General features: G+C 41.1%; 1 protein-coding gene across 1 annotated transcript in view; it reads right to left on the bottom strand.

The window, feature by feature from the left end:
* Positions 1–19221, bottom strand: part of dnah5l (dynein, axonemal, heavy chain 5 like) — a 326877-nt gene extending 307656 nt beyond the window's left edge. The window contains exon 1 of the mRNA XM_080217022.1: positions 19074–19221. Within this exon, the coding sequence (XP_080073148.1) occupies positions 19074–19221 (148 nt within the window). The remainder of the gene's footprint in view (positions 1–19073) is intronic.
* Positions 19222–23326: the final 4105 nt, after the last annotated feature.

Genomic DNA, 23326 nt, shown 5'->3' with positions numbered 1-23326 from the left:
GAGAGGAAATCTGCCACCATTACCAGGTCTACATGTGACTGCAAATGCACAGCAATTTGGTTGACTCTTAACTGTCCTCTGGAATGGTTTAGCAAGCCATTCAGTTTCAACAGACAACAAACGTTCTTGCCAGAGATGCCCACATCCCATAATAAGTAGAGGGAAAAAACTTAAATGATTTTAAGGACTTATGCTATCAGCTCAGTTTTCTTTTTACTTCTCCAGTAGTTCCCTTACCTTACAAAATTTTGAAGATTCATTCACCTTTGCTCTCTGGGACCAAACCATAGGGTATATTGGCAGCACAGTGGCACAGTGGTTAGCACTGCATCTTCAGTGCTAGGATCCCCTGTTCAATTCTGGCCTCGGGTCACTGTCTGTGTGGAGTTTGCACTTTCTCCCCATGTTTTCATGGGTTTCCTCCAGGTGTTCCGGTTTCCTCCCAGAGTCCAAAGATATGCGGGTTAGGTGGATTGACCATGCTAAATTGACCCTAGTGTCAGGGAGATTAGAGGGTAAATGTCTGGGGTTACGGGAATAGGACCTAGGTGGGATTGTGGTCAGTACAGACTCTTTGGGCCAATGGCCTCCTTCTGTACTGTAGGGATTCTATGGATATCTCTGCAATCTGACTCTCCTACATGTTCCAGATATTCACCAAGGTACAAGATTTCATGGGGATTCTTCCATTGGCCTTTGGCTAAGTGACCCTTCAATTTCTTTACCGACTTCACGATTCTTGGTTGCACAGCTCAAGCACAGACTTCCCTGTGACTCCTGTGCTGTGGTTTACAACTTCACAAAACACCTTTAGTTGCAAAAAGGTTCACAATCCTTGCCCTTGAGCTGCTATCGATGATAGCTTCACAAGGACTGCAAACTTTTCCAGTCATATCCAAATCCTTTATTCTTTCCTATAGATCTACTTCAAATAGGATCTCTTCATCACATGTATACATTTCATACTTCATAATTCACTTGCCATTTCTTAACCATTTATATTCCTATAATTTCCTTTTGATGTTATGAAACTGCATATAAAACTTAAAGTCATCAGTAGTTTTGTAACATTATTGGAAATACTCTCCTGCATACGGATGATCAGCCAGGATCATAATGCATGACAGAGCAGGTTTAAAGGGCCAATGGCCTTTTCCTGCTCCTATTTTCTATGTTCTATATTTCTGTATCATGGTGATTAACATGACAACAGAAACACAGAACAAACACCTGCCAAAGCCTAGTAGCCCCTGACACAAAGAATGAGCTATGCCCGTTCAGCTTTTGCTTTCTATCATAGAATCTCTACAGTGCAGGAGAAGGGCATTCAGACCATTAAGCCTGCACCAACAACAATCCCACCCCCATTACCCCACATATTTACCCTGATAATCACCCTGGCATTAAGACTGGTATTTTAGCGCCTTGCCTGCCCCAGATTCGGGGCAGATGAGGCTCACAGAATGACATTCTCCATTGGCCTTGGGTGGGATCATACAAATCCATTTCATAGGGCCAATCAACCTAAGCAGCACATCTTCGGACAGAGAGAGGAAACAGGAACACCCAGAGGAAGCTCACACAGATACAGGGAGAATCTACAATCAGACAGTCACCCAAGGCTGGAATTGATCCCTGGTCCCTGGCCCCTGGCACTGTGAAGCAATAGTGCTAACCAGTGTGCCACCACCCCACCGAAACAGTTTCCATTTCAAAAACCATAATTTTAACAGCATTGAGAAAGGATCTTTCCAGTTTCTGCAAAAACTAATTCTTTGAGGACTTAACTGTATTAGGAGATAAAGATTTGTGAGGCCTGTTTCAAAGCTTTTGAAACTACATTGCCTATGCCTGAGGACAAAATCAAATATAGGTTTTCTTTTAAAAGTAAAAAGATCACTACCACATTTGTTATACTGTGTTACCTGAACTATACGTTTATATGTCCTGCTTTTATTTTTGGCACAAGAATATACAAGTTGAGCCTGTAGTAAGCATTTTTATATAAAAGAAGTAGATCTTTCTATTTTATGCGCTGCCTTCAATTTGCTCAGGAAAATCATCAGTAAAGAATGAAAACCTTAGTCATTGTTCAGAGAGTTGCTCTGAGATAATATAGCAAAATATCAATTGAATGTAAAGTGTCACAAAAACAAACTTGAACGGAACTTTGGTTATGACACATTACTGACCCCCCTGTAAAACGTGAGGTCATATAACTGTGAATTATTATTTTGGTGAAATGGTGCGATGACATTAACCTCCCCCTCAATGTCAGCAACATGAAGGAGATAGTCATTGATTTAGGAAGCGTAGTGGAGGATATGCTCCTGTCTACATCAATGGAGACAAAGTGGAAATGGTCAAGAGCTTCAAGTTTATAGGTGTCCAGATCACCAACAACCTGTCTTGTTCTCTTCACGCTGACACTATAGTTAAGAAAACCCACCATCGCCTCTACCTTCTCAGGAGGCTAAGGAAATTTGGATGTCTGCTACGATTTTCGCCAACTTTTGCAGATGCACCATACCACAGCTTGGTATGGCTTCTGCTCTGTTCAAGACTACAAGAAACTACAAAGGGTTGTGAACAAAGTTCAGTCCATCACGCAAACCAACCTCCCATCCATTAATTCTGTCTATACTTCCTACTACCTTGGAAAAGCAGCCAGCATAATCAAGGACCCCAGACATCCTGGACATACTCTTTTACACCTTCTTCCATTGGGAAAAAGATACAAAAGTCTGAGGTCACGTACCAGTCAACTCAAGAACAGCTTCTACCTGTTGCCATTAGTCTTTTAATGGACCTACTTCACATTAAATTTATCTTTCCCTACACCATAGCTATGACTGTAACAACACATCGTGCACCCTCTGCTTTTGTTCTCCCTGTACGGTATGATTTGTCTGTATAGCACACAAGAAACAATACTTTTCACTGTATGCTAATATGTGACAATAATAAATCAAATCAGTCCAAAATCAACTGTAAGCGAGAGGAGTTAGGTTGTGTAGATCCAAACCAAAAAGCTCCAATTATATTGGTTATTAGGAATGGAAACCCCACGGTTTCTGCCCTACAGGATCTAACTGACACCATCAGGTCTTCAATGCTACTGATCGATGGGCACCCAGATCTGATCAAGCAGATGGTATGACCTTCATGATTGTGTCCTCTTTAGTAATTTAATTTCATGTGAATTTTCCAGCCAGATTCCTAAGAATGCCTGTACTCCAATCCCCTTGTAGTTAAGGCCAATTTGCTATCTGTATTCCTTATTTTCACAGTAACTTCATTGCAGCGTTAATGTAAGCCTAATAAATAAACTTAAATTTAAACTAAACTTACTGTTTGCAAAAGCTGAACTTTCTGAGTTCCTTATATAAATACATTCAAACCTCACTGAGCATCAACATTTGCAGGTTTCACACCTTTAAAAAAATATTCTTTTTATTCTTTTGACCAAAGTAAATAACCTCACACATCCCATGCTGCATATGCCATTTTGGTACCTATTCACATGATCAATCTCTTTTTGCAGTCCCTCTGTGTCCTCCTCACCAACTTACATTTCTACCTCGCTTTGTATAACCAGAAAACTTGGTTACATTACTCTCCATCTCTTTGTTTAAGTTAGATTGTAAATAGCTGAAATCCCAGCACTGATCCTTCAACTAGTAACTACTTGTCAACTTGAAAATGCTTTGTTTATGCCTACTTTGCTTCCTGTCTGTTACCCAGTCCTCTTTCCATGACTTCATATTACCCCAAACACCATATGCCCTTATCTAACTTGTTGTCTGCTTCTTTATCAAATGCTTTTTGGAAATCTAGGTATACTGTACCAATTGGTTTCCCTTTATGTTTTAGTTATATCTTCAAAAAACTTCAATAAATTTATCAAACTTGCTATGATTTTTTAAATGAAATACTGATACTATGATTTCATAAGGGTCAAATACCATTCTGATGTAAATTTCAGCATTTATGGAACAGAAATGTTGGCCCTTAGTTTATCACGTCTTGAAAGCATATAACTTTAGCAGATCTGGTTTATCCATTCATCCCATTCTGTCTATGTTCCCTCTTTAACATTAGCATTCAATTAATCCCCCTCTTCCACTCTTCCCCATATCATCAAAAATTTCTCCTTTACAAATGAATTATAAACAATGAGAGATGTGATCTCAGAGACTCAGGCAAATGCTCTGGGGACATGGATTCAAAACCCCACACAGCAAATTAAATGCAGTTAATAAATTTGGAATATAAAGTAATCTAGCAATGAGTATGACAACTACCGCCTATTGTTTAAAAACTTACCTGGTTCATAAATGCCCTTTGGGGAAGGAAATCTACCATCCTTACCAGGTCTGGCTTATATATGACTCCAGACCCATAGTAAGGTGGTTGACTCTCAAATGGTCTCTGAAATCCACTCAGTTCAAGGGCAATTGGGGGTGGGCAAAAAATGCTGGCGTTCCAGTGACACCCAGATCCCATGAAAGAATTATATAGCTAATTCTCCTTTGAAAGTTAACATCTGGGTTTTGGGGCCCGTGCCCAAACTGCTGAAGAGGAACATCCAGCCCTAGGTTCACAGTTAAATGAGTAACCATACTCCAGAGAATAAAATCACATAAGATCTGACTGCCTACAAGCCTGCTATGGATCATTTTAAATGTTCACGAAGTGAAGAATGTTTAGTTAATGTTTGGGGGAATAATGAGTTAATGTTTAGATTTTGAGTTACTTTTTATAAAATTCAACCGTAAGAAAAAGAATTACTGAAGTTGTCTCCTTATTTTAATTGGGGTGAAATGACTGGATCAACAGTTCTTAAGCGTCCCTTCTTTTCTGTCCCATAATCAGTTCTACTGAATTTCTTACTTTCCAAGATGTTAGTGATCTTCTTAGCAAAATGAACCACTTCAAACTTTGCTGTGTTGAATTTAATTTGACACTCTAAACATGCTTATGTTTTCCTCTATTTTGTGTTATCCCCCACATTACTAAATATACATACACCCATAATTTGGTAACATCAGCAAATTTCTAATACTTCCAAGTGTAAAGAGGTGAACAACAATGGTCCCAACATTGATCCCTTCAAAACACCAGAACTGGATTCAAAATGGGTTGAGTGGCAGGGAGCGGAGGTGATAGACAAGGGTGTTTTTTGGACTGGAAAACTGCGTCCAGTGGGATCCCACTGGCAACAGTGTTGGGCCTATGCTGTTTGAGGTTTATATAAATAACTTAGAGTTAAATGTAGGAGAGTTGATCGGTAAGTTTGTGAACAATATGAAAATTGGTGGGCTAGGTTCTGAAATTTGTTCTCACAGGCTAAACAATAGAATGAGTGAGGAAAGTAAATTGTTTCTGTAAAAAGTGAAAAGTTCCCGAACAGACCAAGAAATAGTGAGGGTGCCCCACCTAGTTGAAGAGCAATATGGATGTACAGCTGGAGCTGAAGAACCACATGAGGTTAGTAGTGTCCCAGAAGACATAGGATAGTTTAGGAAAAATCGCATTTCCAAGACAAAGGGAAATGGAAAGATAACCGAGAACAAAGCAGATAATGCTTGTAGAGAGCACAAGGGGAATAGCAGTGAAACTCACGCAAGGTTAACCTTAGATAAGCAAGACAAATCAGATCAAGTTTTAAGCATCAACCAGAACTCTGTTGATGGAAAATTCACTGCAAGTAAAGTGCCAGGATTAAAACCAGAATTCCTACAGGAAATGAAAATCAAAGTACCATCCACTAACCTCCTGGCAATGAGATTTGTATAAGTGGCTACTTTGAGTCAATAAGTCCACGAGTTACAGAGGTAGACAGGGAAATGTTGAGTCTGATAATACCTCAGCCCAACAGTCTAATGGATTTGCATACTGAAAACCTTTGTGGAACTCAGCATGAAGATGGGGCTGGAGAGAAGTACACAATGCTCCCACAGGTAATCCAGAATAGTTTGATTGTTAGCTCCAGCCAACAGCCAAGTAAGACACCCAAACCCTCTAGACAATGCTTAATGTGATGTTACAGCAAGGCACAGGCACAGGGTTACTGACTAAAGGTGACTAATACCAGAGATAAAGCAACTTCAGAACTCTGATGCCAGCCTAATCTTTCAGATCATTACAACCAACCAGCTGAAAAAAATAAGGTACAAGCAGGTTATCCTGAGCTTAAAGAGAGCCAGTTAGAATTGAGCAGATAATCCAGACCAATTCTAAAAGAATGGGTGGGAATTAATGTGTTTTTTGTGCATGTCTTTTTCCCCATAATGAGATGAGAATGAATCTAATGTCATTTCTTTGTGTGAGGAGGGTGTTAGGATAACAGAAAAACTGCAGAGAGCTACCTACAGCTTTGCCAGTTATCACAGACATTTTGAACTTTTAAAGGAAATATGTTTATAAAAAAAATACAAGTCACTGGCCAGTCACCTGATGTTTGATACTGTAAAGTTGACCACTTCTCTGGAAAGTCTATATAAATTACACTGCAGATTTGCTGTGAGATGTTGCACAAAACTTCACACATGGTGATGCAGGGTCATAAGTAAGGGGAGGGGGTGGGGGGAAGAGGCTGGAGGAGATGGTCAAGGTCCATTTTAAGCAATGACATTTTTCATAGGAAAACATCAAAGATGCAAAATGCTGGATACTCATCAGACATTCAAAATCCTGTGGCGTAATAAATAACCCCATTTCCTGTTGATTTATATCTCAAAAATATTTCAAAACATTTCAAAGATGAGTGATTTTATTATGACTTGCATCCATTAGGACAACAATGGATGCAAGACATACTAATTGAATTCTCTTCCAAGAAAATATAGAAATGAATTTTAAACTGGTTCTGACAAACCGAGAACAGCAGGCAAGCAGGGAGAAAAGTCATAGCATCATAGAGGTTTACAGCATGGAAACAGACCTTTGGCCCAGCTGGTCTATGCTGCCATTTTTTTTTTAAAACCCCTAAGCTAATCCAATTGCCCACATTTGACTCATATCTCTCTATACCCATCATACCCATGTAACTATCTAAATGCTTTTTAAAAAATAAAATTGTACCCACTTCTACTATTACCTCTGGAAGCTTGTTCCAGACACTCACCACCCTCTGTGTGAAAAAACTGCCCCTCTGGACACTTTTGTCTCTCTCCCCTCTCACCTTAAACCTATGCCCTCTAGTTATAGACTTCCCTACCTTTGGAAAAAGAATTGACTATCTAACTTTTCTATGCCCCTCATTATTTTATAGATCTCTATAATATCACCTTTCAGCCTCCTATGCTCCAGAGAAAAAAAGTCACAGACTATCCATCCTTTCCTTATAACTCAATCCATCAAGTCCTGGTAGCATCCTAGTAAATTCTTTTCTGCACTCTTTCTAGTTTAATAATATCCTTTCTATAATAAGGTGACCAAAATTGCACACAGTATTCCAAGTGTGGCCTTGCCAATGTCTTGTACAACTTCAACAAGAAGTCCCAACTCCTGTATTCAATGTTCTGACCGATGAAACCAAGCATGCTGAATGCATTCTTCATTACTCTGTCCGCCTGACTCCACTTTCAAGGAGCTATGAACCTGTATCCCTAGATCTCTTTGTTCTGTAACTCTCCACAACGCCCTAGCATTAAATGAGTAAGTCCTGCCCTGGTTCAATCTACCAAAATGCATCACCTGCATTTGTCTAAATTAAACTCCATCTGCCATTTATCAGCCCACTGGCCCAATAGATCAAGATTCCGTTGCAATTGGAGATAACTTTCTTCAATGTCCACTAAGCCACTAATCTTGGTGTCATCTACAAACTTACTAACCATGTCCCCTGTATTTTCATCCCAATCATTAATATAAATGACAAGTAACAGTGGGCTCAGCACTAATTCCTGAAGCACACCGCTGGTCACAGGCCTCCAGTTTGAAAAAAAAACTCTCTACAATCACCCTCTGGCTTCTGTCAAGAAGCCAATTTTGTATTCATTTAGATACCTCACCCTGGATCCCGTGAGATTTAACTTTATGCAACAATCTACCATGCAGTACCTTGTCAAAGGCCTTGATAAAGTCCATGTAGACAACATCAACTACACGGCCCTCATCTACCTTCTTGGTTACCCCTTCAAAAAACTCAATTAAATTTGTGAGATATGATTTTCCACTCACAAAACCATGCTGACTGTCCCTAATCAGTCCTTGCATTTCTAAATGTCTGTAGATCCTACCTCTCAAAATACCTTCCAACAATTTACCCACCACAGATGTGAGGCTCACTGGCCTGTAGTTCCCAGGCTTTTCCCTGCAACTCTTTTTAAACAAAGGCACAACATTTGCACTCTCCAATCTTCAGGCACCTCACCTGTGACTATCAATAATTCAAATATCTCAGCTAGGGGACCTGCAATTTCCTCCCTGGCCTCCCACAACACCCTGGGATATACCTCATCAAGTCCCGCAGATTTATCTACCTTAATGCGCTTTAGACTTCCAGCATCACCTTCTCTGTAATACGTACACTCCTCAAGACATCACTATTATTTCCCCAAGTTCCCGCACATCCAAGCTTTTCTCAACAGTAAATACTGATGAGATATATTCATTTAGGATCTCACCCATCTCTTGTGGATCCACACATAGATGACCTTGTTGATCCTTAAGAAGCCCTACTCTCTCCCTTTTTACTCTTTTGCCCTTTATGTATTTGTAGAAGCTCTTTGGACTCTCCTTTGCCTTATCTGCCAAAACAATTTCATGTCCCCTTTTGCCCTCCTGATTTCTCTCTTAACTCTACTCCTACACTCCCTATAATCTTCAAGAGATTCCCAGCAGTCTATGCACATCATGCACATTCTTCTTCTTGACCAGGGCCTCAATATCCCAAGTCATCCAGGGTTCCAGACTTCTGCCAGCCTTGCCCTTCACTCTAAGAGGAATGTGTTTACTCTCAACCATGGTTAACACACTTTTGAAAGCATGCCACCCACCAGACGTCCATTTGCCTTCCCACAGACTCCTCCAATTAACTTTTAAAAGTTTTTGCCTGATACCATCAAAATTGGCCTTGTCCCAATTTAGAATTTCAGCTTTTGAGACAGACCTATCATTCTCCATGGCTATCTTAAAGCTAATAGAATTATGGTCACTGGTCCCAAAATGATCCCTCACTAACATTTCTGTCACCTGCCCTTCCTTACTTCCCAAGAGGAGGTCAAGTTTTGTCCCCTCTCTAGTGGGGCCATCCATATACTGAATGATGAAAAGAAACAAGAACTCTGCTGTAAAAAGAGCAAGCAAAATCTCTCTCACTCTGGAGACAAAACAAGTGTCTTCAACAAAGTGCAGACATGAATCAAGCCAGAGCGGCTTCAAAAGAGTGCAGATCTGAACAAAGTCAAATCCATAATTTAACCAGAAACAACCTAACACCAATGGCCGTAAAGTTCCACAATCTACAACACACAGACAAGCAAAGGGCTTATTCATTTCTATTTTCACTTTAACTTTTTTCTGACATCAGAGGTGTGTCATCGTATCTTTTACTATTTTTCTCAGATTTGAGTAATAACAAGCTATTCTTTCTTTGATTTATCAGGGGATAAAAGCAGCCGCAACAAAAGCAGTGCAGTGGCACCATGGCTGGGTTCTGCTGTTAAGCAGGGAGGGATAAAGAGGACCAGAGCAATAGTTATAAGGGACTCCAAAGTTAAGGGTGCAGATAGGCGCTTCTGTGGCCGTGAAAGAGACTCCAGGATGGTATGTTGCCTCCTTGGTGCCAGAGTCCAGGATGTCTCTGAATGGACAGGAAGTATTCTGAAGGGAGATGGCGAACACCCAGAGGTCATGGTACATATTGATAGTAATGACATAGGTAGGAAGAATAATGAGACCCTGCAGCAGCAGTTCAGGGAGTTAGGTAGAAAGTTAAAAAGCAGGACCTCGAGGGTTGAAATCTCAGGATTACTCCCTGTGCTGGTGAGGCTAGGAATAGGAAGATAGTGCAGCTCATCACATGGCTTAACAGCTGGTATAGGAGGGAGGGTTTCAGATATCTGGACTACTGGGGTCTCTTCTGGGGCAGGTAGGACATGTACAAGAAGGACAGGTTGTATCTAAACTGGAAGGGCATAAACATCCTAGCCAGGTGGTTTGCTACTGTCACACGGGAGGATTTAATCTAGTTTGGCGAGGGGTGGAGGGGGGGAAACCAAAGGAAAAGTGAATTAGCTAAAGGGGAATCAAAGAGTAGGACCAGTAGGACTCAGAAAAACAGCAGGCAGGGTGAGGTTGCTAATCAAAGAGGGTTTGGTGGATTGAAGTGCATTTGTTTCAATGCGGGAAGTGTAACAGATAAGGCAGATGAACTTAGAGCTTGGATTAGTACTAGGAACTGTGATGTTGTTGCTATTACAGAGACTTGGTTAAGGGAAGGACAGGATTGGCAGCTTAATGTCCCAGGATACAGGTGTTTCAGGCAGGATAGATGAGGATGTAAAAGGGGTGGGGGAGTTGCACTACTGGTTGAGGAGAATATCACAGTTGTACTGTGGGAGGAGACCTTAGTGGGCTCATACAGTGAGGCAATATGAGTAGAGCTCAGGAATGGGAAGGGTGTCATCACAATGTTGGGGGTTTTACTATAGGCCACCCAACTGCCAGTGGGAGATAGAGGAACAGATATGTAGGCAGATTTTGGCAAGGTGTAAAAGTTACAGGGTTGTTATGGTGGGAGATTTTAACTTCTCCTATATTGACTGGGACTCACTTGGTGCTAGGAATGTGGATGGGGCAGAGTTTGTAAGGAACATCCAGGAGGGCTTCTTGAAACAGTTCGTAATAGTCCAGCAAGGGAAGGGGCCATACTGGATCTGGTATTGGGGAATGAGCCCAGCCAGGTGGTCAATGTTTCAGTAGGGGAGCAGTTTGGGAACAGTGACCACAAGTCAGTAAGCTTTAAGGTAGTGACGGATAAAGATAAGTGTAGTCCCCAAGTTAAGGTGCTAAACTGGGAGAAGGCTTATTACAACAATATTAGGCAGGAACTGAAGAATATAGATTGGGGGCAGATGTTCGAGGGCAAATCAACATCTAGCATGTGGCAGGCTTTCAAGTGTAAGTTGATGGGGATTCAGGACCGGCACATTCCTGTAATGATGAAGGATAAGTATAACAAGTTTTGGGAACCTTGGATAATGGAGATATTGTGAGCCTAGTTAAAGAGAAAAGGGAGGCATTTGTCAAAGCCTGGAAGCTGGGAACACATGAAGCAAGTGTGGAATACAAGGAGAGTAGAAATAAACTTAAGCAAGGAGTAAGAAGGACAAAAATGGGTCACAAAAAAAGCATTCGATTAAGGAAAATCCCAAGGCTTTTTATACATATATAAAGAGAAAGAATGTAGCCAGGGAGAAGGTTGGCCCACTCAAGGGCAAGGGGGGGAATCTATGCGTGGAGCTGAGGAAATAGGCGAGGTATTAAATGAGTACTTTGCGTCAGTATTCACCAAAGAGAAGGACTTGGTGGATGATGAGTCTGGGAAAGGATGTGTAGATAGTTTGAGTCATGTTGAGATCAAAAAGGAGGAGGTATTGGGGTCCTCAAGAAACATTAAGGTAGACAAGTCCCCAGGGCCTGATGGGATACACTCCAGAATACTGAGAGAGGCAAGGAAGGAAATTGATGGGCCTTGAGAGAAGTCTTTGTATCTTCACTGACTACAGGGAAAATCCCAGAGAATTGCAGAATAGCCAATATTGCTATTTTGTTAAAGAAGGGTAGCAAAAATAATCCAGGTAATTACAGGCCTGTGAGCCTTACATCTGTGGTAGGGAAATTATTGGAGAGTATTCTTCCAGACAGAATTTGTTCCCACTTGGAAATAAGTGAACGTATTAGTGAGAGGCAACATGGTTTAGTGAAGGAGAGGTTGTGTCTCACTAACTTGATTGGGTTTTTTGAGGAAATGATGAAGATGATTGATGAGGGTAGGGCAATGAATGTTGTCTACATGGACTTCAGTAAAGCTTTTGACAAAGTCCCTCATGGCAGACTGGTGCAGAAGATGAAGTCACATGGGATCAGAGGTGAGCTGGCAAGGTGGATACAAAACTGGCTCTGTCAAAGAAGACAGAGGGCAGCAGCGGAAGGGTGCATTTCTAAATTGAGGGCTGAGACAAGTGGCTTTCCTCAGGGATCAGTGCTGACCTTTGCTGTTTGTAATGTATATAAAAATTTTTTGGAGGAAAATGTAACTGAATTGATTAGTAAGTTTGCAGATGGCACAAAGGTTGGTGGATTTGCAGATAGCGATGAGGATAATCAGAGGATATAGCAGGATATAGATTATTTGGAGACTTGGGCGGAGAGGTGGCAGATGGAATTTAATCCAGCCAAATGTGAGATAATGCATTTTGGAAGATCAAATATAAATAGGAAACATACAGTAAATGGCAGAATCCTTAAGAGTATTGATAGGCAAAGGGATCTGGGTGTATAGGCATGCAGGTCACTGAAAGTAGCAATGCAGATGGAGAAGATAGTCAAGAAGGCATATGGCAAGCTTGGCTTCATCTGCCGGGGCATTGAGTTTAAAAATTAGCAAGTCATGTTGCAGCTTTATAGAACCTTAGTTAGGCCACACTTGGAATATTTTGTTTAATTCTGGTCACCACCCTACCAGAAGGATGTGAAGGCTTTGGAGAGGGTACAGAAAAGACTTACCAGGATGTTACCTGGTATGGAGGGCATCTGCTATGAGGAGAGATTGGAGAAACTTGGTTTGTTCTCACTGGAATGACAGAGGTTGAAGGGCAACCTGATGGAAGTCTTGAAGATTTTGAGGGGCATGGACAGAATGGATATACAGAAGCTTTTTCCCAGGGTGGAAGAGTCAATTACTAGGAGGCATAGGTTTAAGGTGTGAGGGGCAAGGTTTAAAGCAGATGTACGAGGCAGATTTTTTACACAGAGGGTGGTGGGCACCTGGAATCCGTTGCTGGGGGAGATAGTGGAAGTAGATATGATAGTGACTTTTAAGGGGCTTCTTGATAAATACATGAATAGATGGTCCCCAGAAAGGATAAAGTTAAGTCGAGCAGCATGGTTGGTGCAGGCTTGGGGGGCTGAAGTTGTAATTGTGTTGTAATTTTCTTTGTTCGTAAGAAAATCTGGCTGCCCAGTAAGAAGTAAATACATTTGGATCTGGAAAGGTATCTTTGGGGAAAATAATTTTTTAAGAACCTTTGCTGTGGTTAACTGAGGAAGCTAAATAAAAGGGGAGCCAGCTCACACTGGTTGTAACACCACCCACATCATTGCTTGCTATATATGAGGCATAAACGTGAATGGGCCAAAGACCACCACCTTAGGTCCTGAAAGTGCCCTGAGTGCCTTAAAGTGCCCTAGAAGGTTAACGTGTCTCAAAATGGTATTCTCCATTAACAAAATGCTGACACTGGGCCAAGAAAACATTCTGTCTACTACACAAATGAGTAATGTAGTATATATGAATTTTACTACTGGTGTTGCCAGATGTGTAGGTCATACACCCCAATGTGAACAGATCAAATATCACATCCCTTCAACTGGGGTTAGTTGGGGGTTGGGAGGGTAGTCTGGGACTTGAGAGAGTTTGGGGAAGTCAGTACTATCGCTACCCAAGATTTAAAGTAGTTTTAATCCTTCTAACTATTCCTGTGTTACTATTCTGGCAAGATGATTGGAACCATCTGAAATCTCCAATTTAAATCAGGGTATCACATTGTTTCTAGTGCAAGGTCCATCAAATTTTTGAACTTTCCAGGCAATTCGTGTTCATTCCTTGGATGGAAACTTGTGGAGCATCCCCTAGTGCATCTTCTGGAGTGCCTCCCAGATACAGCAGCGATGTATATGAAATTTAATTAATAGATCTGTATGATTTGCCAAAATTTACATTAGCAGTTGTAGTATAAACTCTCTGCTAAATGCTTGTGAATCCCTGAAACTTGCTTGTTGTTTGTGATCTCATCTAACTTCTCTTCACTCACTCCACCTACTCCACCACCCCACCCACAATGTTATTTAACTGAGAACTTCCTGTTGAATGTTTCTTCCATCTACTCCAGAGCATAAGGAAATGAGGCCATGACTTTTGCTTAGGCCCAGAAATGAGAGATCATGATGCATGATTAACCCAAGCCTGTTACTTCAAATGCAACTCAAAATCTGCTGCTCCTGCTACCTGCTCCCTGCTCGTTCACATCAATGTAGCACGCAGTCAAAAGTAAGCATATTGTTGAGTGGCTGCATATCTAGGCAGGGGGTGAAAAATTGTGAGGGGCTAGAAAAAGGTCTAGCTAACATACACCTCTTAAAGCAAAAATGTATTTTGATTAGAAAAAGTGCTGAAGTTTCTGGTGACCTACCACTAGAGTTAAGAAGAGGGGAGAAGGTGGGCTGCAAAGTTCTACAAAGTAGCACTAGAGGCCTTAAGGAGGTAATCAGGAAAGAGGTTCCCTATCCAGGAGGATCCCCAGAGAGATACTATAAAAGCAGCAGGAAAGGAACAAATAGCAATCATGCTCAGTGCCAGCAGTGCAGCTCCAAGTACCTGGATGCAATTTAATCAAGTTTAAACAACCTCACGTGTTATCAAGGTCGGTGATTATATTTCAACTTCAATAATCCCATCAGTTGTGATACTGGAACCACACTCACACTGCTCAATTCATCACTCTTACTTCCCTCACCGAGCAACAATCTCTATCAAAACCTCCCATGCCTAGCTTCTGTTCAGCCTTAAGCTTGAAGATGATTATATTCCCCTTTCCACCTGTGCCCTTGCTGTTGCCTGAAACCCAGCCAGTCCAAACTGTTGCTGCCCATGCAGAGATGCTGTAATCCAAAACCAAGCCATCTAGGGAACAGCTGCATGGGGTCAACCCACAGCCAATTGCAAACTCTTCCACCAAAAGATCATCAACCTCAATTGGACAATCGAGTAGAAGGAGTATTGCATAGGAGTATTAAAATTGGCAAAGAAATACAGGAGACAGTATTTAGGAGAATGCATAAGGTGATTAATTGACCTTTGCATGGAATATTGGATAGATTGATTGATAACATTGGAATGTTTGCATTATGGTGGCTTTTATTTCAGCACTGTGGCCAGAGGGTTTGGTATAAGGTAGAACATATGGTGTGAGTCAGTTACTGAATGGGGAATTGGAGTTGACTGGAATCACAATCAGATGAGTGGATCACAGACAGTCTGGCCAGAAAGGGGCTGCTTGCTTGTCTCTTCCCATCTTTCTACTACTACTACTACTCCTAAACTGTATATATAAAAGGATGTGCTCTCATAATGAAAAGGATATGCAGGATAAAGCAGATCAAGGCCAATCTTAACACATGTACTGCATGAATCCTCCAGAGTAGTCCAAGCAGCTCAAGTATTGTTTAACACCCCAATGCTCTGCTAAATGACATTTGTGTAGCAGCCTGTTCTTGTCCTGTGTATGTTGTCAAAGTGTATGTAGATTGTGCATTGGAATCATAAGGCAGGCGGTCAATGCAGAGCGCGATTGACTTAATAACCACCTTATAGATTCTTATGGTAATTTAAATAGTGATACTACAGTGAACTGACACAGGAGTAAGACATCATGACTATTTTCGGAGTAGAAGGCAATGTCCTCTACAGTGTGTTGCGTATGATCACACACCAGCTGGATATTGAAGGAGAGGAACCCATTTGCAATCATGGTACATCTCAAATTTACCATGCAGTACTCAAAAATCACATGTACCAGGCTTGAATCTCACCATGAAGGGTAGGGCAGGGGATGTCTCCCTCAATGCCCCCCTTTTGACATTAGGCAAGCTGCCCCTAAGATCTTTCCCTGTTCCTTTTCCCCCATCTCCCTCTCCACACGTTCCCTCCTCACTCTGGCATTGCCCACACTTGCCTGGTCCTGGGCCTAAACTATGGGGACTCCTTGTGATGACAGTCCTGGTCACTGGTGCCACTGCTGTTGTTGGGTTATGAAGGTGTCAACCTAACAGCTATTTGAGACAGGACTTCCTCCCAAGGAGAAGACCTTTCTCCAGCCAATTAACCATCTCAGAGTATGAAATGGCCGTGCCCCTTCTTCTTTAGTTGTATTGACATCACCTGTATTCCACAACATTTACGTGGGTGGTGCTAGCTAAGCTGGCCTTCTGAAATTATAGTCCTGATAATGAAAACATTTAACTAGAAATAATCTAAAGGTGGGTCTTGAAGTTTTAAATTGTTGGGACTGTGACTACTTCCCTTGGTAGCTTTATCCAATGTGGGTTGTCTTTAGAAGAAAAGGTTATTGATACACTATCTAAACAACAAATGTTCTTTATAATTTGTGTGAATGGCGATTTCATGTTTCGTCATTGTTGGAAGATCCAAGATATTTGTTTCTGTCAATTATTTTCCGTCATTTATGGGGAGATAGTGATGGTGATATAGTGGTAATGTCACTGGACTAGTCTAATGCTCTGGGAATGTGGTCCAAGTCCCACTACAGCAGTTGGTGGAATTTGAAATCAGTTAATTAGTTGAGAATATGAAGCTAGTTTTAGTAATGGTGACCTCAACAACTATCGTGGATTGTTGTAAAAATCCATCTTATTCACTAATGTCCTTTAGGGAAGGACATTTGCCATCCTTATCTGGTCTGACAATGTCCTTAACTGCTCTCTGAAATTACTACATAAGCTAATCAATTCAAGGTGCAATTAAGGATGGGCAACAAGTGCTGTTCTTGCCAGCAACGTACACATTCCATGAAATGAAAAAATTCCCACCAGTCCATTCCACATTTTATGGAATATGATGAGTCTGTTTTTCCTTCTGTTGCTCATTCCAAATCTTTGATCAAGCATATGACTTTGGTATATTTTCCAGACTGATTCATGCAGTTTGGGAAAATGGGAGAAAGTGTGAAAGTGTGTACTTGATCACATTAGCAGGAAGAATAGAAAACAGTATACTATTTAAATAGAGAGATTACAGAGGTCAATGATACAGAGGGATCTGGGTATCCTGGTACATTATGTCAATATGCAGGTCCAGCAAGTTACTAGGAAAGCAATTGAATGTTAGCATTTATTATAATTGGAATAGAATATACATGTAGGGAAGTTTTACTGCAGCCATATAAGGGCCTTAGTGAGACCACAGTGGGAATGCTTCATACAGTTTTTGGTCTCCTTATTTGAAAAAAATATATAATTTCATTAGAAGTACAGAGAACATATTCTCAACTCATTCCTGGGATGAAGAAAGGCTGAACGATTTGAGCCTGTACAGCAAAAATAAAAAATACTGGAAAATCTCAGCAGGTCTGGCAGTATCCGTAAGGAGAGAAAAGAGCTGACATTTTGAGTCCAGATGATTCTGCCAGACCTGAGATTTTCCAGCATTTTCTCTTTCAACAACTTTGAATTAAGTTGATCTTTCTCTACATCCTAGCTATGACCGTAATGCTACATTCTGCACTCTGTTTCCTTCTTTATGAATGGTATGCTTTATCTGTATCGCGTGCAAGAAACAATACTTTTCATTGTATGTTAATATGTGTGACAATAATAAATCAAATCAAATCTTTTGGTTTCAGATTCCAGCATCTGCAGTAATTTGATTTTATTTGGGCCTATACAGACTGGAGTCTGGAAGAATGAGAGATAATCTCAATGAAACATAAAAGATTCTGAGGAGACTTGATAAGATAGGTACTGGGAGGATACTTGTGGGGGAGACTAGAACCAGGGCACATAGTTTAAGACCAACACCAACTCACCTTTTTAAGATGAAGATGAGGAGAGGATTTTCCTCTCGGAAGGACATGAGTCTGTGGAATTCTCTTCCCCAGATAGCAGTGAAGGTTGAGTCATTAAATTTAATTCAAGGCTAAGTTAGACAGATTTTTGATAGACAAGGGAGTCAAGAGTTTTGAGGAGCAAACAGAAAACTGGAATTGAGACCGCAATGAAGTCAGCCATGATCTTACTGAATGGCAGAGCAGGTTGGAAGAGCCAAATGGCCTACTCCTGCTCCAAAGTCTGATGTTTCAATGAATTACACGTCTTTCAATCTCTTCAATCCTATAACTCTCACCACAGAAGGAATCTATATAAAACCTGCATACTTCAGGCTTAACCAAATGTTTGGGAAGCCATAACTCTGGTAAGTTTGTTGCAATATTAAAAATTCCTCCTCAGAAATAGAAGAACCCTGTTTGCTTTATCTGTTGAATGTGAAGTCCCCACTGAAGATTTGTTTTCTAGATGAACCTCAAGATATGCTCATGAATCTACCTGTTGGAGAATTTGGTAACAACTTAAAATTATCAGTTGGTACATCATTTTTGTTAGCAATGTTGCTGGGATCCCAACAGACTCTTTGGGTGGATCCTGCCCATGCTGATTCTGAAATTCTGGTCCCAAAATGTCCTGAACAATTTTGTTATCCTGTGCACATGGATCTTAAGAATATTTCACCACGAGAAACGATTTTGACCTTGGCTCCCAAACGCACAACCTAAAAGGCAAAATGCTGCGGATCCTGGGATCTGAGGAAGGGTTGTCCAGACTCCAAACGTTGGCTCTATTCTCTCTCTGCAGAGGTTGTGAGAACATAAGACCTGCTGAGATTTTCTAGCATTTTTTTGTTTAGTCCCACAGCTTAATAGTTCAGTTGGAAAATCTCAGCAGGTGTGACGGCAACTTTAACGAGAGACAAGAGCTGTTTAGAGTCCAGATGACCCTTTGTCAGCGCTTGGACAAAGGGTGGTCTGGACTCCAAACGTCAGCTCTTTTCTCTCCTCACAGACGCTGCCAGACCTGCTGAGATTTTTCCAGCATTTTCTCCTTTGGTTTCAAATTCCAGCATCCACAGTTATTTGCTTTTATCTAATAGTTCAGTTAACTGATTCCTCTTACACCCCTAAGTCTAGTCTTGGGTAAGTTTTCTTGACTATGAAGTTCACTTTCTCGTTGACGCTGTCACTATTAACAATTGATAATAATCCTGAGCTCACCTTTACCATTCGTGCGGCTGATGGAGATGAGTGGAGGTGTAAGCTCGCTGTCAAGTTTGTCTGAATGTAGTTTATTTAACTCGTTGTCTCCTGCCGTATCCTCTGAGGGGTGAAGCTTCTCTCCGGCACCTTCCCCATCCTCAGCCATCGCTCGCTGCGCTGGTAGAAAGTCAAAGACGAGCCTGAAGAGAAAGTTACTGAAAGACTGCAGCTAACTCACTCGCTGCGTCCACTAGGTCACACTTCTTTACCTCCTGTGGAAACCCTGGCAATGTAAACTTTGTATCCCGATAGCCTGGCTGGAAAAGAGCCAATTCAAAAACAAGTAGACAGATTATTTTCTTTTATTGCGAGAAAGAAAGGGGTTGTTCTCGGGTTTTGGACAGCAGAGAGAGACGGTGAAAGGAAAATCTGGAAACAGTGCTTGTGGAATCTCAGTTGCTTAGGAACTGGCAAGTGTGGAACAGGACGCGCTGCAGTGGGAAGGTTCTGCTTTAGTATCACAGCAACACGCATTGTGCTGAGTCCTCACTACACACTGAAGAGGTATAATTAAACCTATTTTACTCTCACTGAGTGTAAATCTGACATTTATGTCGATTTATAATTGCATTCACCTTTACTGAAGACCCAAAGATGACCTGAAATGTTATGTACGGAATTCAGTGTTTCCCCTTTCGTCCCTTCACCCCAATCAATCTATCTAATCAAGTCTAGCAGGATCCATCGCCCCTCAAAGCGTAACAAGTACCGTGGGATAAAAGCTTCACGTGTTTCTATTTTAATTGAAGCTACACATTAGCAAAGACCTCCACAATTCAACAAAATTGCCAATTTACAAAGTTCCCTCATAATAAACAGCAGTTTATTGGCACAGTGGTTAGCACTGCTGCCCTGCACCACCAATAACCTGGGTTCAATTCCTAGCTTGACTGTGTGGAATCTGCACATTCTCCTTGTGTCTGTGTGGGTTTCCTCAAGGTGCTCCGGTATCCTCCCAATCCACCTAACATGCTGGTTAGGTGGATTGGCATGCTAATTTCCCCCTCAGTGCACCTAAACAGGAGCAGGACTGTGATAAATAAACTTCAGTTAAACTCTGACCACAGATTGTATTTTGTTGTCACAATTAAACTGGGTGGCATTGAAGTGATCAACCCAACTTAAACATAACTAGAGGTTGAGTTTCTGCTTGGTTGCATTGATATTGCTGGCACAATTCACCCGTGATCGGCCTAACCTATGCAAAGGACAAATAAGTTCAGCACAGATTTTTTTCCCCCTGATTTTTGCAATGGTTTTAAAACGATGGCACAGAGATGTAGCCCCACCCACCATTGTAGTCAACAGTCCCTTCATTCAAGAGTGACATCTACTCAGGTTTACAAGTTTTTGCCATTATCTTTATGTGACTGAACAGAACAATTTTCAAATTGCAGATCTTTGAGCACACAGGCAGGATGTGTCACAAGGTAGTGGGATCCACAGTGCAAAAATTATTTCCTTTTCTTTCCTTCTCTGCCAATGTTCTGCCCCATCATTAAAAGAGTGACTAAAGTGTGATGAAGTTTGATAGATAAGTTGCCGCTATTTTGAACAATTAGTAGCAAGCTCCTCCCAGTCATTAATATCATTGCTGCTGTGCTTCAAGAAGAGAGGAGAGCTACAGAATGTCTATGAAGCATCTTCTTTGTCCCAGAACATTGGTTATTTGAGAGTTGAATAAACAGGACCTTGTGGAGCTGGCTTCAAGAAGGACACTACCATTTATTTGACAGTTCTTCCATTGAATCCAGAGGATGTGGCAGATACATTGTTATGGAATTTCTTTATCATTCTTATATGTCACAGGAATGTGCCCAGGTCTTATTGCAGTAAAAGAGCATTGTGGTGACAACTGCTCTGTACAATTGGAATTTTGTTGAATTGTGGAGGTCTTTGTTATCAAACACTCATTGCTGTAATTTTTAGAAGGCTGAGTTAGTGCAACTGATCCAGCTTTGGATTTCCGTATCAATTGTGGCCTTTTCAGAGAGGTGGCTACTGAGTATAAGAAGTGTTCAACATATTCCAGAGTTGCTCCTTCAACATATATCAGAAGTGAAATATTTGCCTGACCAAAAATGGAAAAAGGGTAAAATAGAGTGTGAAAGTAAGCTAGTGAGGAACATAAATAACTGACTGTCAAAGTTTCGATAGATATGTAAAGAGAAAAAGATTGACAAAAACAAGGCCAGCAACAGGAGAATTCATAACAGGAAATAAAAAAAGGTTGAGAAATTAAATTTGTACTTTGCTTCATTCTTCACAAAGAAAGACATGAATAATGTACCAAAAGTGCTGAGAGAAACATGCTTTAGTGAGGAACTGAAGGAATTCAGCATTAGTAGGGAAATGGTTTTAGGGAAATTGAGATTGAAGACAGATAAGTCTCCAGGTCCTGATAATCTTCATCCCAGAATACTTAAGGAAGTGGTCCTGGCAATAGAAAATCCATTGATGGTTATTTTCCAAAATTCTTTGGACTCTGGAGTACTTCCTACAGATTGGAGAGTAGCTAATGTAAATCTGCTATTCAAAAAGGAGATAGAGAGAAAACAGTGAACTGTACACCAGTGAGCCTAATGTCAATACTGGGGACATTGCTAGAGTCTATTATCAAGGATGTCATAACTTGGTATTTGACAGGCAGTGGTATAATCAGACAAAGTCAGCATGGATTTATAAAAGGGAAATCATTTTTGATGAATCTATTGAAATTTTTTGAGGATGTAACTAGTAGAGTTGACCAAGGAGAGCCAGTGGATATGGTTTATTTAGACTTTCAGAAAGCCTTTGAGAAGGTCTCACATAACAGACTACTGTAAAAAGTTAAAGCGTATGGGATTGAAGGTAATGTCTTGAGATGGATAGAAAGCTGGTTAGCAGATAGGAAAGCAAAGAATTGGCATAACTGAATCTTTCCCTGATTGGCAGTCAATGACAAGTGGAACTCTGCAGGGATCTGTGCTAGGACCCCAACTTTTCACATTATATATTAATGATTTGGAAGAGGGAACAGAATATATTACCTCCAAATTTGCAAATAATACAAAGTTGCGTGGGAGAGTGATCTGCTGGGAGGATGCAGAGATGCTTCAGTATGATTTAGATAGGCTGAGTCTGTGGGTATCTGCATGGCAGATGCAGTACAATGTGGATAAATGTGAGGTTATCCACTTTGGTAGTAATAATAGGAAGACAGATTATTACTTGAATGGGTGTAAATCAAGAGAGGTGGATACTCACAAGACCTTGGAGTCCTCATGCATCAGTCACTGAAAATACAGCAGGCAGTAAAGAAGGCAAATGGAATGTTGGCCTACATAGCAAGAGGATTTGAGTGAAGAGATAGGGATCTTTTGCTGCAATTGTATAGGATATTCGTGAGACCCCATGCACAGTTTTGGTGTCCTTATCTGAGGAAGGATGTTCTTGCTATAGAGGGGTGCAGTGAAGGTTTACCAGGCTGATTCCTGGGATGGCAGGTCTGTCAAATGAGGAGAGACTGAGTCAGTTAGGATTATATTCACTGGGGTTTGGGAGAATGAGAGATAATCTCATAGAAATTTACAAAATTCTACCAGGGTTAGACAGAGTAGATTCAGAAAGAATGTTCCTCATGATGGGGCAGTCCAGAACTAGGAGTCATAGCATGGGGCTAAGGGGTTAACCTTTTAGAACTGAGGTGAGGAGACATTTCATCATCCAGAGAGTGGTGAATGTGTGGAATTCACTACCACTGAATGTAGTTAAGGCAAAAACATGTGATTTCAGAAAGAAGTTAGACATAACTCTTGGGGCTAAAGGGATGAAGGGATATGGGAGGAAGAAGGATCAGGGATATTGTAAGTAAAATAATACCTCTGAGTCTATTAGTGAGTCAAAGTACAGTGGCTTTGTTACAAAAGTTTTGGGAGAAGCAGGTTCCTAAAAGTGGTCTGCCAGACATCTCCCCGAAAACAAGTCAATCATAGAATCCCTACAGTACAGAAAGAGGCCATTCGACCCATTGAGTCTGCACCAACCACAATCTCACCCAGGCCCTACCTCCATATCCCTACATATTTACCCACTAATCCCTCTAACCTATACATCTCAGGACACTAAGGGCAATTTTCAGCACAGCCAATCAACCTAACCCACACATCTTTGGACTGTGGAAGGAAACCAGAGCAAACCCATGGAGAATGTGCAAACTCCACACAATGATC

Source organism: Carcharhinus amblyrhynchos, chromosome 2, assembly GCF_965287045.1.
Source record: "Carcharhinus amblyrhynchos chromosome 2, sCarAmb.v2.hapA, whole genome shotgun sequence".
NCBI classification, from domain to species: domain Eukaryota; kingdom Metazoa; phylum Chordata; class Chondrichthyes; order Carcharhiniformes; family Carcharhinidae; genus Carcharhinus; species Carcharhinus amblyrhynchos.
The sequence above is the reverse complement of the archived record's forward strand: the minus strand, read 5'-3'. Positions and strand labels throughout refer to the sequence as shown.